This window comes from Euprymna scolopes, chromosome 41 (genome assembly GCF_053919585.1).
Source record: "Euprymna scolopes isolate OS-2025 chromosome 41, ASM5391958v1, whole genome shotgun sequence".
Lineage (NCBI taxonomy): Eukaryota > Metazoa > Mollusca > Cephalopoda > Sepiida > Sepiolidae > Euprymna > Euprymna scolopes.
This window is the reverse complement of record NC_136522.1, coordinates 42,516,167-42,534,335: the sequence shown is the minus strand read 5'-3', so window position 1 is coordinate 42,534,335 and position 18,169 is coordinate 42,516,167. Positions and strand designations below refer to the sequence as shown.

The window sequence follows — 18,169 nt, the reverse complement described above, 5'->3', positions numbered from 1 at the left end:
TTAGCGTTAATTACGTCTGTTTATATATTTGTTGTTTCGACATGTGTATGCCTATATATATTTTTAGTGCGAGCTGTGTGCGAGTAGTGTATAAGTATAATTATATTAAATTATATTATATGTGTTTGGTTTATGTTTATATATTTGTTAATGCGAATTGTGGATGTTTATATATTTGTTAGTGCGTGTTTTGTATGTTTATATATGTTTAGTTCGAGTTGCGTCTTTTTAGTGCGAGGTGCATTTTAGTGTGTGTTGTTTTAATCTATATAGTTGTTCGAATTGTCTACGTTTACATATTTGTTAATGTGTAATTTAAGATTTTAGTGTGATTTGTGTATGTTTATATATTATTAGCGGTTGTTGTGTATGTATATATATATTTGTTAGTTCGTGTTGTGTTTGTTTATATGTTTGTTCGTTGTAGTGCGTGTATGATTTTATATTTTTTAGTGTGCGTTGTGCGTGTATGATTTTATATTTTTTAGTGTGCGTTGTGCATAGTTATATATTTTTAGTGGGAGCCGTGTATGTTTATATATTTTTAGCGTTAGTTGTGTATGTTTATGTATTTTTATTGTGGGTTGTGTATGTTTATATTTCTTACGCGTGAAGTGTTTCTGATTGTATATTTGTTAGTGTAAGTTGAGTATGTTTATATATTTGTTAGTATGAGTTGTGGATGATTATATACTTTAATGTGAGTTGTATATGTTTATAAATTTGTTAGTGTTAGTTGTGTATGATTATATATCTTTCGAATATATTGCAAATTGTGTATGTTTATTTATTTGTTAGTTTGAGTTGTGTATGGACGTATATTTTGAGTCAGTGTTTTATATATTTATGTGCGTGATTTGTGTATAACTATTTATTTTAGGGCAAGTTCGTTTATTTATTTTTGCTTGAGTTGTTTATGGTTTTATATTAGTTTGTGTTGTGTATGTTTATATATTTAGTGTGAGTTGTGTATGTTTATATTATTGTTAGTGTAAGTTGTGTATTTTTATTAATTTATTCTAATTATTGTAATCTTATGCATATATTCGTAGTATGCAATTAGCATCACATGTAGTGTGTGTTGGTTTATTTTATTCCGTTAGTATGTGTTTAGATGTGTGCGAAGTAATAGAAATTTGCATTAAATGTTATGTCTTTCACCGTCTCCGGCTAAAAGCACGAAGGAAGCTGGTTACGAGCGTTTGTTTTTTGTTCCTTCGAGTGATTATATTTTTATTTCTTCGTTTTTATAGGTTATTCTAAATCAGATTTTGTGTATAAAACGATTTTCATTTGTGTGAAATATTGCGCAAACCTGTGAAAATGAAGAGAGTACGAATTCCAATAAAGCGGAGAAAGAAAAGGTGTGGGAATTCAAGTCAGTCATATTTTGGTGTTTGTTCGAATTGAATCGTATGTCGATCGTACTACAAACTCGATTTCGAGTGAAGTAATAAATTTGACTAAAACTGCACATTGCCTTATCACCCTTGTTTGCTTCCTAATTCTAAAACATGGCAGTTATCGATATGTCATTCTTTAATCAAAATCTTTAATCAAAACGAACTTTTATTTCCAATAAAAGTTGAATGTTATTCTTACACACAATCTCTGTAATAAAATTAGAATCGTACTTACAGATTAATGGTTAATTAAGCTACACGGAGAAATAGAAATATAATGACTGCCCAAACGAACCATAGAATTTTCCCCATCATATATTTAACACAATGTACTTTGACATGAAGTAATATTGGCATCACTTTTATACCATTCATAAAAGAATCAGAAAATAAACTGCTAATCAGTTTTACAGAGTACGAAAATAATAAAGATAAGAAAATAAAATCGTGTTTACAGTATCGACGCCTTAAACAATGTTCTAATACAGTGCTCATTTTTATGCACCTATAGACGTGTATTTACGAAATCTAAACAATTCTAATAATGGACAGATTTTCATAAAATTTTCGATACTTATTCACTCGTGGATTAATTTATTTATAAAATAAGCGTTTCGTAAAATATATAAGGGGAAGTATTTTGGTACGTAATCGCTTCGCTCACTCTTATTCCATTTTCTAAAATCTAAACAAAAATATCTTTGGTTTGATCAAAATTTTAATCCATACCTCTATAATTTGTGTATGTGTGTGTTTGTGTATTGATATTCATATTAAAAACTCTTTTTTTTCTATTTATTTAAAAATAATACAACTTTTTTTAAATATATGTGTCGTTAAATTGCATTAATTCGCAAAAGATCTAGCTAATATGCCTATTCTATTAAACATTCATTATCAAGTTTGCTGGTCGAGCAAATAAGTGCAGAAACGAGCGATTTTTTCCTGAATTTGAATAGTCTCAATTCTGCACGCAAATTCACTATAGAGGAAGGGAAAAAATAACTCTTTACCCTTTTTTGACATCTTTGCAGAGAGGACAGAGAATCAGTTCAGTACAACTGCATACAGAAAACCGACATTTACAGGCTAAGTTGGGATTCTTTTGCCCCTATCAGGAGAAAAATCAGTTTGATCAAGACTCTGGTCCACCGTGCCCTCATGATTTGCTCGACCAGCAAACTTGATAATGAATTGAAGAAGATAGCTAATATTCTTGCGAAAAATGGATTCCCTGAGGGTGTAATCGCCAAGCTCTTGTTAAATTGAATACCAACCCTTCTTTTGGTCCGGCTAAGTGTCCAGTTTATATGAAACTTCCTTATATTAGTTCTATCAGTAAAGGGTTTTGGGATAAAATTATCTCGGTTGTATTTCACTGTTTCTATGCAGTGCAGCCTCGTGTGGTGTTTGGCACTAAAACTGCATTCCCAGCTTTTAAGAAAGATACACTTCTCACACTACAAGAAAGTTTAGTTGTATATCAATTTAAATGTCAGTGTGATGCTGACTATGTAGGTCGTACGTTTCAACGGCTGGGAGTCAGATTGACACATCATGTCCCTGCATGTTTTCGAAAGTCCAGAGGGTCTAGAATAAACACATTGTTGAACACATCCGGTGTTCACAGAACACTTCCGGGCATTTACAGAGCACATCCAGGCGCTCACCTATTCATGAGTCAATATTTTGTAGGCCATAACTGTACTAATGCGCAAACCATCGCTCTGTAGGCAAACGGAGCTATCACATAAATTAAACCTGTTTAAAGAACTCTGATTTACCAGGAAGGGAAAGAAAATGCCTATATTGCGTCTTTATTTATTGTTTTCACACTTCTTTGCAGGCAGATTAACGTTTTTTTGTTTTTGTTTTTTTGTTTGTTTTTTTTTCATTTTGTCTCAGGTTCTGAAATATGCACGATATATCACGGGTTATTCATTCATTTAATTCCCTCCGTGTAGTTTTATAATTTTTCCCCCCTCTCTTCGCCTCCATTTTTCAATTGTGTAATTGTTTTATTTTAATCGCTTCCGACGTGATCTCTTGACAATGGTCGGGCGAAAGGTACCTCGAGGTTCTTTTTTAGTTTAGTCGAATAGTATTTTGACTATCTTTAGTGTCTACTTTTTCTCCCTGCATCGATCTTCCTCCAAATTCTAATGACTCCACTTATCCTTTTAAAAACTTTAATAAAATTTTGTACCACAAAAACCTTTATATATATATATATATATATATATATATACATATACATATATATATACATATATATATATATATACATATATATATATATATATATATATACACACACACATATATATACTAGCCGTACCAGGCTACGCGTTGCAGCATCTCGGTATGATTAAATGAAAATTAAAACAAAAACGAGAAAGTGAATGCTTCTTATATGCGTAATTTCACAGTACTTTTGGGTATACAATATTTGGTAGTCTTTTACAATTGCGCTCCTAAAACAATAATGGCGCAAATAGATAAAGTTGATGCAAATACGAAACGAAAGCAACCAAGCATGAAACAAAACAGTAATACCCATTTCATAAAAACTGTCCCAACTTCAACACTTCTTGTGCTAAAATATTTTTATATATTGTTTCAAAAGGACTCCCTTTATACAAATGAATAAAAAAATTATTTTTATTGTTTTGTAGGCAAAGTGCAAAACAATGTAGTTTGTTTTGCTTCAAGAAATTGTTTTTGTTTCGACATTATTTGTGTTATCATGAAACAATAAAGAAATAATAAACTTTAATTTTTTACATTTCTTTAAATAATTTTTAGTTTTAACAATAAAAAATAATAAACATTTATTTTTTAATTTTTTTAATATTTTTTTTAGTTTAAATGAAAATAATAATTTTTTATTTTTTAAGTTTTGTAAGTGTTTTTGTTTTAACACTTGTGCCATCATGAAACAAAAAATAAAATTATTTAATAAATCTCCATATATAATGAAATGACTGCAGAAATTCCCCTCTGAACCAAAGTATCCTAAGTTCGCAAAAACCGATGCCACGTAGAAATCCAATACAGCTAGCCACTATCTTATGTAACTTTTGATCACATTTGCAGATACATTTAATCGTGGTAATAAAATACTACATTACATCCTAGGAGCAACACCATCACAATCGCAACACAGATTAAGGGTTACCCATTTTTCCTCTAAATATTTAGTCCTGCCACCGCCACCAGTCGACACCGGGAGGAAGCCTACACGTTCCACAGATTCTATACTTACACTGCCCGTAACTAGCTCATATCGACTCAGATATACCATTAATTTTCCCGTAGTTGAATCAAATAATAATAAAGTCTCCCTCGGGAACGTTCACTGCCTCTAATTGGTTGCCCGCTAATTCTCTTATTCCAGAATTATATTATTCTAAAAGAACACTTCAGAACATTATAGTATGGTGTCGCTAGGACAAATATTGATTCACATGGCATCAATTTCAATTAATAGACACTTAATTTCGAACATATAACAACAGTGGACAAATCTTCCACCCCTTTTACGTAACTAATAACTTTTTAGCTTCTTTGTTAAGACTAAAACATACACCAACATACGCAGTAGTAAATGTATTTTCTACATTCTTCTTTCTTTATTTCTTACTTTCTTTGTGGTATTTTACTGTCTTTATTTTTTAAATGGCAACTGTCTTTTCTGGGGGTTTTGATTGTAAAAGTTTTGTTTCTTTGAATTAATGAACATATTATATTTTTGTTTTGTTTGTGTATGGAAATCTATTTTGACTATTTTTTACGACGTAACACAGCATGTGTTTAACCCCTAAAAATGATAATCTACTTTTTGTGCCTAATACATTTAAAGGGCCTTTAAAATAGTAGTTTTTACGACCTAACCCAGCGTAGTATAAACACTCCAACCTCCCCAAGTTAAAAACGGCTTTCAGAATAAACACATCCCAACCTCTCCATGTTAAGAACAGTTTCTGGGTGGCAGTTTTTATTCCAAAAGCCGTTCTTAACGTAGGGAGGTTGGGGTGTTTATACTATGTTGGGTCCAATCGTAAAAAACATACCCTTTTTCCTTTTTTTTCTTCTTCCAATTTATGGTCGTCTGCTTGCTCGCGTCTCTTTTTGCTCATTCGATATAATCCGGCGGGTTTTCGTCGTTCGCCGGGAGTTGCCGAGCGAGACTCACGGAAAAACGGGATATAAACTGCAGAAGAACTAGTTAGCTAATTTATTAGGATAAAACTGTTTTCTCATCCTGATCGCCTACGAGCGGAGGACGATATTTCCACAAAATTATGTACGGCAGGTTGATGAATAGTGTTCACTTATTTCTTTTTATTCATATATTCATACTTTTCCTCTTAAGAAATTCATTATATTTTTTGGACTGATGAATTTACTGAAGTGCCAGAAATAATCACGTGATTATTTAGACGTAAGGAGGGGATAATGCTTTGCAACTATTGCATACTTTCACCTAAAAAATTAATAACAGGTGCTGTAAAAAAACACTCTTTACAGTAAGCAATAATGCTAAAAAAACAAATGTGCAAACATAATAATCACTGAAAAACAGAAATTTAACTACGGGAAGACTAAAAAATTATCCTAATGCTTCATAAATAATGGAAACTTATTTTTAACAATTCAGGATGTTAACATACATGCATAAGTAAAATATATATATATACATAACGTCTTTGCTATAACTATTTACTATCCGTTTGAGCCAGCTGTAAATATTAAAATATAGTCATCACAATGTGAATTTTTATGCATGAATTAAATAACCAAACGCTGGAGGAAAAATGTATTTTCTATTTATTTCTCACAATAAATAGGAGTATTTTTACATTCACTAATTTTATATTTAAACTATTTTACTTTACACAACTTCTTATAAATATAAGTTTCTTTTAGTGAGATGAAAAAACACAATGAAATTAAAACAATTGAAATCTAGCTGATGAATTATGTTCGTGAATTTTTCGTATTATTTGGATTCTTCAGATTAATATTCTCATCTTGTCTAACTGAGAAATCTTCTTGTCAATCCCCAGAATTTGTACGGAATTTCAAATGAGACTCTCTATGATGTCCTAAGTAACACGCAGTTGTATTTTGAGTGGAGCTCGCATTGAGGATTGAGCCTTCAACCCCTAGAAGGGTGTAAATTACAACTGAACACACCAAGTAACTTATCCACTACGCCACGAGTCGTCGCTATTGTGTTAGACAAGATCCACAGATTAAAGCTGGAGGTTACATCGACCGAAATGTTGTGAAATTTAAAATGAGAACGGTAGTCCTAAATATCCAAATAATACCAACATTGTGCGCAGTTTTCAATGAACACACAAACTGGTGACGTCTAACGATTCTTCACATTTTATAAGATGTTCCAAATTAGCGTTTTTATATAAACAATATTCCGAGTGTTAATCTTCTGCAGTGTGTTAACAAACTGTCCATACGTATAATTGCAAATCTGGTCTCATTTTCACGATGCAATCTGTAGTCTGCGAGTCATTATTTATTCTAATGCATAAATTTGATATTTTCGCAAATTGATTACAGCCTGAATGAGCATAGCACACCTCTTCGCAGGAGAGTCCGTCGCAATTGGCCATAATTTCCACGCCGCATAAATCCGGCCAATAATATTCGGTGCTTTTCACCAATGTCCATTTGCCAACTGAAATTAGAAAATGAGAACAAGAAATAATATACGCTTATTACAAATTCACCTCACCATCTCTAAAATGTTTTCTATTTCATTATTGATGACATTTTAATAATAAACGATGCGTTTTCGACTTTTGTGCATAAAATTTTGGAAGCCGTAATTTGTTCATTTCAGGTGATACTAACTTCAGCCTCAATAATCAAAACGATGACATCGAAATACAAAAATATCATAACTTTCCTTAGAGAATAAACTAAACAATCATATAAATTGTTCGATTTCATTTTTATACTGTTGCTATCTACATTTACTCTTTGGAAAGTAGACATATATAGCTCTTCATACTAAGTTTAGTGCAATTATTTCAGGTATATTAGAGGCAACTATTTGTGTTATATTAGTCGAATTATAGGAAATAAAAATGCAATATGCAAGATGCGATTTTTTTTCGATTAAAACTGTTTTGGTTTCTATGATAGATCAAGTATTCATGACTGGGAAAGATGAAAGGGGATCATGATAAAAGTAGTGCTATAGAATTAAATGAACTCGAACCAGTCGCACCGATATCAGCACCACTGTCAACGACTGGTAGAATAAATAGCTGCAGTAGTAGTAGTAGTAGTAGTAGTAGTAGTAGTAGTAGTTTTGTGCAGATTTGTCGAGTAGTAATTTGGGATCCCATAAGTGTCTTTGTCTTTGTAGTATTAGCAGAAGTGATAATTGGATTTTCACTCTATGTCCCTCACTCGCGATTTAAATGGGTTCGTCATACCTAAATTGGTGTAATTCTATGCAAGGTTTTGTGGACCTGTAAGTGACAAACACACACAGACAAACAATAATAATAAGGTTTCATTCCTTTTAAGTCACTGTTTTTACTATTACATGTGTTGTTTAAATGGGTTTTATTGTATATTTTTATCTATTTCTCTACTGATCACAATTAATGAACAAAAATCGAAGATTAACTGCGGGTACGTTATCACCCTATTATTATGTTGGCCTTCAATACTCGCATACCAAAACGTGGTTCTTTCCTGGTTGCATCACCGAGGTTTGATGTAAATACGAGTTTTCTTTTTTGCGTTACAGAATAACAAATATGGCTGCTTCGCTGGTAGTCTGTACCTACTTGGTTGACAAGAAGGTATTTGCGGAATATTTCATTTTGATTTCAAATGATGTATTTTCCAATAAGTATTCGTTATAATACCTTTACTTTATTTATCATTTTTTATATATCTTTTTTTCGCGTTATCTAATTGTTTAAATTGCAATCTTCTTTTAGGCAACAAGAACGATCTGTTTCTTGACCGGGTTGTGACTTGCGATAAAAAGTGAATTCTTTACGACAACCGGCGATGCTCAGCTCAGTCGTTAGACGGCGACGAAGCACCATGACACTTCCCGAAGCTATAGTTACACCAAAAGAAGGTCATGCTAACTGTTTGACGGTCTCAACTGGCCTCATCCATTACAGCTTTTTTAATGCAGGCAAAGCCATTACGGCAGAGAAGCACTGTTAACAAATGGACGAAATTGATCAGAAACTTCGACAACACTCAGCATTAGTACGCAGAAAAGGCCCAATACTCCTCCACAACAATGCCCGATTGCACGTTGCTAAACGGACCCTGCAGAAGTTGAACAAATTGACCTTCGAAACGCTGCCTCATCCACCGTACTGTCAAGACCCCTCACCTACTAACTTAATCACTTTTGCAAGCATCTCGATAACTTTTTACATGAGAAATGTTTCAAAAACCTAAGCGATATCGAAAACGCCTTCAGCGATTTCATCGTCAGCAGAACACAAGATTTTCACGTTACTTGTATAAATACACTTGTTTTGCGTTGGCAAAAGTGTGTTGATTTTGATGGTGCTTATTTATATCAATAAATTTTTGTTTGAGCCGAAATAGGTTCATCTGATTGAAAAGTTAAAGGTTTCTTATCAAGCTAATAGCTAGAGGAGGGGAGTGTGATCCGATCCGCCGGGTCTGAAGGTGAGTCAGAGGTTAAAATTCATCGCAGGTATTTAGGGAATAGCGTCTTACTATGTAGAAATGTGTTTATGTGAATTTAGAAATTTATAAATGACCGGAGGATCTTTAAGTATGAAGAAGCATCAGAATGGTCATAAACTTTCACCATCACTGTTGTTAAGATTACATAAACTGTTGTTAAGATTACATAAACTGTTGTTAAGATTACATAAACTATTGTTAAGATTACATAAACTATTGTTAAGATTACATAAACTGTTGTTAAGATTACATAAACTGTTGTTAAGATTACATAAACTGTTGTTAAGATTACATAAACTATTGTTAAGATTACATAAACTGTTGTTAAGATTACATAAACTATTGTTAAGATTACATAAACTATTGTAAAGATTACATATACTGTTGTTAAGATTACATAAACTATTGTTAAGATTACATAAACTGTTGTTAAGATTACATAAACTATTGTTAAGATTACATAAACTATTGTTAAGTTGAATTTAGCCAACAAGCGAGTGACTATCTCAAGTGGTGAGTAAGTGGTATTTTCTTTAAAAAATTAGTTTTCCTTCTACACATATTAAATCATGAAACTTCTACATACTAAATTATGAAACTTCTACATACTAAATCATGAAACTTCCATAAACTTTTGGTGAGAATCAGGTTCCAATAAAGGTTACCGAAGTGGATAAATGCAGTCGTCCGAGAACCAGTCGACGCTTATTTGGGTTTATTTGATAATTAGAGGCTATTATTAAAAAGGATCTATAGTACTATTAGTAGAATAGTCGCTCTAAGCTAGAATCCAAAAGTCATTAAACTTAGATATAAAAATGTTTCTTCCATAGTAAACACTGCCAAGAGTGCGGTCATATCGGTTACACTGAAAGACAAGAATAGAAAGTCAAAATAAAGAAGGTTATGGTGATGTGCAGATCATTTTGCGACTCCTCTAGAAGCAATACATACCAGGCTTTGAACAAAGAACCCCAAATTTGGTAGTACATAGGTGTCCCATGAGCAAAAGGTTGCCATTTTTGTTGTTCAAGCGAGCACAATCCTCTCCTGAATCAGGTTCACCAGGTCTCCACCAACTCTTAGGAAAATAGTCCCCTCCATCGCCCCATTTGAAACCTGGAACACACGTTTCATGCTTGTTATAACGTGAATAAAATAGGAACACACTATTGATCATACAGTTAAACTATTGATCACACAGTTAAACTTGTGATTAGTAAATCTGGGTTTATTATTAAAGGGATCTTCGGTACATGAAATATTTTAAAGGAAATACAGTTGAAAAATTAGTCAGAATACAATTTATATGTTCGGATACCTAATCATATGTGTCGTATTTGCTTTAAAAATAATTTAGTATTTTATATAAAATAAATTGTGAAGTTACGTTAATATTGAAATTAAATATTGTTCAGATCAGCGTCCACAGAACAACTGTTATGAAGGGGCAGATAATAGAATGCTTACATGTATATTCGAGTAGAGCTCATTAAAAGATAAACATATCCAAACATAAAACAAACAAAAATAAAAACAAATGTAAATATTAAATGCTGATTCAAGTTTTTTAATCAACAAGTTGCCCGGTGTAAGTTTATCCTCGCAGTTAGGGATTGTTTATATTGAAATCACATTCACTTTGATATGTGAAATATTGGTTTCTGGCATTGGCTATTGGAATTCGTAACTAGAAACACTGTGGCATTATGGTAGTTGCATGAAAAACCTTTTTTCTTTAATCGGATTAAATAACGTATAAACGTTATTTCGAACGTGGTTTTAATAAAGGGATTGAACTTGAATCGTATTATTCTTAGTTCCAATAAGACTCTTCAGTGGGTCAACACGCGGTCGTTCGTATCGGTCAAAATCCGATATATGGATATTGTTCCCGAAAAATCTTTGCCCTAACGACATACGGCTATTGCATCGGATCAAAGTCAGATTTGGGGAAAATTATTCTCGGATAGTATTTATGAAGAAGCCATAAAATGGAACTCGAAGTCTATACTATTATGGATATATCTTGTTAATAGTTTGGAAAATATATCTGAACCTTATTCTAAGCTCAACTTGCTACAATGATTAAATTGTGATTCATTAAAATTCGTACTCCATTTCTTCCTCTGTCTATAAAGAACTTCGCATTATCGTTTCTTCGGGAACTTTACTGAAGGATAGTATATCAATGCGTCAATATCTTAAGTGAAATTTTACGCTTTTTACTAAAAGAAAACACTTAACTACATACATTTAGCCAGTCACAGCTAGAGGAAAAGAAACTACGATCTGAAATTGCAAACACTTGGACGATGCAACATTCAAGGTGAGTCATTTAATTGCGAATTCTCGAGCTTTCATAATTCCTTTAGTTGTGCGCAATAGAATTACGAAATAGAAGAGATTTTTTTGCAACACAATTTCACGGACTTAGTTTCTATTTATATCTCTCCCACGCAAGAAAGACGTGGCGCGGGTGTTGCAAAGCAGAACTGAAGAACTAACGCCCAAGAAAAGAATACAGATTCAAGTGCAATATAATAACATTTACAAAAACAAAATAACTGCCTCTCATCCGAAGTTAGGGAAATTCTTGTCAGCAACACACAAATAATACACCACGAAACCAATGTCAAGAAGTTACAAAATACTTGAAGCTACATACATTAAAACACAAAAATCTACTCTTAATCAAATCACATTCTAATCCAGCAAAAACATACCAGAATGTTTGTCGTAACACCCCACATCTTACCCAACCTCACCCTGACCATAGAAGTGGGCACCCTCTCTCCTACACTGGACATTCACAGTTCGAAGGCATTCACCGCTGCTACGATATAAAAAAATATCTTTCAGACACATTTGCAATAATATTCACGCAGCCCTCCTGATGATGCCTGCTTTGAAAGACGAAAGCAACACCGCGTCCAACATTAATTCTTTCGATCTACACACTAAAAAGATCATCAGAAAAATTTTAAAAGGTATAATCTAATGGAAGGTACTGTCTTTAACAACGTTTGTCTAAATAAAGAATATATGTGTGTGTGTGTGTGTGTGTGTGTGTGTGTGTGTGTGTGTGTGTGTGTGTGTGTGTGTGTGTGTGTGTGTTGGCGCGTTTGTTAGAGAGAGCTACAGAAAAAAATTTTTTTTAGTGTTTAAATTAGTTTCTTTTATCATGTTCGAGGACATAAAAGAAAACAAATACCGATATGAAAATCGAACGTAACTTATGTTATTTTCTTTTTTACACAGTGATCACCACTTATCAAGGCCCGGAAGCCACTCAGGGATAAGGGTTATTGCAAGTACATTACGTTAGTGTGGAGATTTGATGAAGTGTTTATTTAAGGGGGCGGTTCATTAGGAATTTGTTAACGTTGGACTTGAACACATCCAAGTTGCAATCCGGTGGGAAGCAGGCAGACGGAACAGAGTTCCACAGGCATGCAGTTCTAAGAAAGAATCTTTGTTCATGGAATCCGCGTTTTGATTTAGGCACAGATATAGAGTGGGGGAAATTTTTCACAGTGGTTTCAGCTAGACAGGTGTTTATTTTGAAAGATTGGCGAGGAGGACCAGAGTTTGGAGCTCAGACGAGCATCTGCCATGGAAATAACGATAAAACAAAGATAGGCTCGCAACGTCTCTTCTGTGGGAGAGAGGTTGCAGGGAAGAGAAAAGGGCATCCCTCACTAAATCACGAGGTCTATTTTGTACTCTGTCAAGGCAGGATAGGTTGTTTTTAGCAGCTCTCTTGCATTTTTTATTACATTTTTACAGTGGTTGCTGGCGTTCCTGAAAGCAGCTTTAGTCTCAGTGCATCTATTACGTTCGTAGCTATGGAAAAAGTGATTTCTGTGCGCGATGGCAGCAGCACATTCTGGGAAGAACCATGGCTGGTTGTTAGGTTTTTGTTGGAAGTTTTTGGATGGTATGAATCGATCTATGCCTACAATTAACCATTCGGTCAGGCCTGATACTATAGAGGACACATCATTTTTAAACATGGAATGCAGAGGTAGATCAGATATGAATGTACGGAAGCTATCCCAATCAGCCAGAGAGTATCGGTATACAGTACGGTGGAGAGGTGCGTCTGAAGACTTATTACATTTCATTTTTATCTTAACTGATACAACGGAGTGGTCGGATGATCCTAGAGGAGATAGAACGGAACATAAACATAGCTCAGGGGAAGTTGAAAGAAAAAAGTCTAGAAGGCTTGCATACTGACCGGCAGTATCAGGCACACGGGTGGGCTTGCGAACAATCTGAGTGAGGTCATAGGCAATGGCAAAATCATGACAGAACCTCCCCACATCATCTGTCTTATTTGAGTGAGTCGGTAATTCCACGTTATGTACATTGAAATCACCGCAAACGTGAATGTTAGCCGAGGGATGTGCAGACAGGATGTGGTCTATTTCCTCAGATATACTCTTAAAGATTGTAACTCTGCTGTTGTGGGGGCGATAGAGAGCAAATATAAACGCACAGGTGTAAGCAAGTGCAACCCGGAAACACATGTAAGGTAAATTAGGGTCTTCTCTGGAGATATCCTTACCACACGGGAAGCCATCTTTAATGTAGGCACATATTCCATGCCCATGGCGATTTTGGGGGTCAGATTTAGATGTTAAGTTAGAGTATTCTTTAATTATGAACTCATCTAGGGAAGTTGTCGGCCCTATTTCAGTTTTGCTTATATTAATAACTCCATTTTATTTCAGTATTTAATTTATGTATTTCTGTTTTATTAAATGCTAGCTTTTTTTTTTCTCGTCCATAAATGTTTATTTATCTACCGAGTTGATCTTAAATATTGTATACTCAATCCATTATATTATCCTTTTCAGTCAACACCCCTTAATTACGCTGGCTTCCATCTTATATCGCAATTACTTATAACGTCACCAACTAACTTTCGGAAGAACCCCCCCCCCCATCCGCTTTTCTTTTATATCGTAAGTTTCTTAAAACGTGACTAGCTAAAGTTCAGAATAAAATCACGCTTTTCTTTTAACGGTTAATTTTTAAAAAAAATCTTTTGAACGCTGTTAACTTAAATTCCTCACTTCAGTTTACATTTTGGAGACGGACGTGTTTTTGTTGAGATAAGTGATTTCAATTTTAATCATACTTTTTATTTTTAGATTCAAATATTAATAACTCCATTTTATTTCAGTATTTAATTTATGTATTTCTGTTTTATTAAATGCTAGCTTTTTTTCTCGTCCATAAATGTTTATCTACCAAGTTGATTGCAAAAATAGATTACGAAATTGTACTCATTCTTAGTTCGTGAGAGGGGAATCTATCACCATACTTTCCTTTAAACACGTCTGTTGGACTTTTATTAAGTAGAATACTTAATAATTTTTTTTTTTTTTAATGGAGAGTAGAAAACGCATTGTGGATGCGTTATCGGCAGCTCCTGTTACTCTCGCTTCTTCTTATTTGTCCCTCAGTCCTCATTTTTTAATGAGTGATTTTTCTGACAAAGGGAGAAGAAAAAGCTGTTTTCTAGGTTGGCAGTATTTTGTGCGAACAGTTGGCAGAGATGGCGGAAATTTTCTGTTTCCATGTCTATCCTTGTAGCCATGTCACTAGTAAGGGTGCTGGAGGTAAACGTTTTGTCTGGGCTGACGTTATCCGCCTGATAGTCAGGGACCCGAACCTTGGATTAACCACTAAGGAGGCTGTCCTATCAACAGGTGCAAAGTACTGGGGCTGCTGTATTGCCATTTGGTGAATGGATTCTGGACCATGCAGTAGCTTCTGGTGGGGCCTCTCGATGCCATACTAGTGGGTAATTGTTACGGCTTTACCTTATCATTAGCTACAAATAAAAAAAAAATTCTTTGTTTCTTTTTCTCTCTTAGTTTCCCTTCTCTGTCCTGCTCTAAGTAAATCTGACAACCTCGTCCACAAATTCCAAAATTTCATCATGACAAGTTTCAAGAAAAAATACACGATTAAACCCGGTTCTCCAACTTCCAACGTAGACCCCTACTACCATGTCTCCTTCTCCAACATCAAGGGTCTACGTTCTAACCTTCCAGAGGTTGAAACCCAATTACAGGAGACTAAACCAGACCTTTTATTTTTAAGTGAAACTGGCATTGGACAGGCTATTTCCCTAGAAAAGTTCGCAATTAAAGGATACTCTAACTTAACTTCTAAATCTGACCCCCAAGATCGCCATGGGCATGGAATATCTGCCTATATTAAAGATAGCTTTCCATGTGGTAGGGACATCTCCAGGGAAGATCCTAACTTACCCTATATGTGCTTCTGGGTTGCTTTAGCTCACACTACGGCATTTATATTTACTCTCTATCGCCCCCATAACAGCGGAGTTACTATCTTTCAAAGCATATCTGAGAAAATTGACCAAGTCCTATCTGCTTATCCTTCAGCTAACATTCACGTATGTGGTGACTTCAATGTTCACAACGTCGAATGGTTGACCCACTCAAACAAGACCGATGATGAGGGGAGGTTCTGTCATGATTTCTCCATTGCCTATGATCTCACTCAGATTGTTCAGGAACCCACCCGTGTGCCCCACAATGACGGCCAGTATGCGAGCCTACTAGACCTTTTTCTCACAACTTGCCCTGAACTATGTTCAGTTTCTGTTCTGTCGCCTCTTGGATCTTCCGACCACTCCGTTGTATCAGTTAAGATAAAAATGAAATGTAATAAGTCCCCAGACGTACCTCTCCATCGTACAGTATATCGATACACTAAGGCTGACTGGGATAGCTTCCGTACATTTATATCTGATCTACCTCTGCATTCCATGTTTAAAAAGGATGTGTCCTCTATAGTATTAGACCTGACGGTATGGTTAATTGTAGGTATTGACAGTTTCATACTCTCGAAAAAGTTTCAGCAAAAACCTAACAGCCAGCCATGGTTCTCTCCAGAATGTGCTGCTGCCATTGCGCACAGAAATCACTTTTGCCACTGTTTCCAACGTAATAGATGTATGGAAACTAAAGCCGCTTTCAGGACTGCCAGCAACCATTGTAAGAAAGTAATAAAGAATGCAAGAGAGTTGTATGCTCAATCTGTTAAGTCCAAAGTAGCTGAGCAGCGGCTTGGTTCCCACCAGTTTTGGCAAATAGCAAACAGAATCCTGAACAGAAGCGTGTGCTCCATCCCAACTATTATCAATGGACCTGAGGTAATCTCGTCAGCATCAGACAAAGCCAAACTCTTTGTCAAGAACTTTGCAGCTAATTCTACCCTTTTCGATCAAGGCCGCCAACCCCCAATATTTCCTCCTGCATCAGAAAACACGCTATGTGATATACGTATATCTGTACGTGATGTTGCCAAGCTAATCAAAAACCTTGATTCCAGTAAAGCAACTGGCCCGGACGGTATTCCAATTATAGTACTCAAAAAGCTTCAACCTGAACTAGCGCCCATACTTACAAAACTGTTTAAACGTTGTCTTAAGGAGAATAGTTTCCCATCTCCCTGGAAAATTTCATCAGTATGCCCTGTATTTAAGAATTCAGGTGATCGCTCATCCCCCTCTCAGTACAGGCCAATAAGTCTCCTGTGCGTCATGAGTAAGTTGCTGGAATCTGTGTTAAATACAGGAGTAATCAACTATCTCAATAAAAATAACCTTCTTAGTGACACTCAATATGGTTTCCGTTCTATGAAGTACTACCGACCTGGAAAGCAGCTTTTTCTTCCCCCTTTGTCAGAAAAATCACTCATGAGAATGAGGACAGAGGGACAAAAAAGGAGAAGCGAGAGTTACTGGAGCTGCCGAGAACACATCCATTGCATTATCTACTCTCATTTAAAAAAAAAAAATAGGTACGAGGGACTTATCAATATCTACTTAATATAAGTCCGGTGCTCAATTACCAATTTAGGACGCTGTTTGAAGATAGTCCCCTCTCTCATATTAATGCGTGGGTGATTTTGGCGTTATCTACCTCGAGTTTGGATCTTCGAGCTTCACCTTATAATTAAAATCCAATAATTAACTTTTATCAATTTGTGAAGTCGGATTATTCTGTCTTAATTTACATTTGAAGAACTCATTTCAAAACTAGTTTAGAGTAATACTGTTTGGGTTATGTATTAAGTTTGCACTGGTTAAAAATAATGCATACTGCAGAGAACAAACCGCGTTTTGAGTTCAAGGTTTTAATTTGGAAGGTTTTCGTTTTCATGGGTGACTTTTTTTCTTTTCGTCTTAAATGTACGAAAACAGTATTGGTTAATAATAGCATATTAGACAAAAAAAACATTTCAGAACAAAAAAAAGAAAAAGCAAGACAAGATAAGTAAAGTTAAGTCAAAGCTGCAATAAGAAAAGAAAAAAAAATATTTACAATACAAACATGTTAGCAGTAATAAGACCAAATAGATTTCAAAAAGTTATAGGTAGAAATATTTTTTAACTGAGCTTTGGGTCTGGAAAGTGTAGTGTGACCCATCCTATATATATATATATATATATATATATATATATATATATATATATATATATATATATATATATATAACCCTCTTACCGGATGAAGATTTTCTTGCCCAGACCCAAAAATCAGAGGAGTTAGTTAGAAAAGGTAGTAAATCTTCAAATTCTGTCTCATTTTTAATTGAATGTAAGACGGCGCCTTTTTCTTGGCAAAATTGGATGGCAGTGTTTTGGTCGACTTTCGCTTCATTCGCTTGGAAACAGGTTGAATTAATTCGGAACCAGTTCGATGAACAGAGACCTACAAAATGTCAGAGGAAAAATAAAACAAAACTGTTACTTATAAAATTCATAATAATTAAGGAATTACAGTTAATAGTTAAATTCAATCTAATTGAAAGTTGAAACCATTGGCATCTGCTTCTTCAAGCAGAATCTTTTGAAAATCTTCACTTCCGAATAGAAAATGAGAAGAAACCACTGACTTGAAGCCATGTAATTAAATTTTTAAATCAGACATGGTCAAACATGTTGTATGGAGCATGACAGACGAGTATCACTAAATAAACAAATGGCA

General features: G+C 34.6%; 1 protein-coding gene across 1 annotated transcript in view; it reads right to left on the bottom strand.

Moving 5' to 3' along the window:
* Positions 1 to 6,215: 6,215 nt before the first annotated feature.
* The window catches only part of LOC145266485 (uncharacterized), a 36,540-nt gene continuing 24,586 nt past the window's right edge, over positions 6,216 to 18,169 (bottom strand). The window contains exons 2-4 of the mRNA XM_080122203.1: positions 17,687 to 17,893; positions 10,083 to 10,247; positions 6,216 to 7,107 (exon numbers count right to left, since the gene is read on the bottom strand). Of these exons, the coding sequence (XP_079978329.1) occupies positions 6,869 to 7,107; positions 10,083 to 10,247; positions 17,687 to 17,893 (611 nt within the window). The 3' untranslated portion in view covers positions 6,216 to 6,868. The remainder of the gene's footprint in view (positions 7,108 to 10,082; positions 10,248 to 17,686; positions 17,894 to 18,169) is intronic.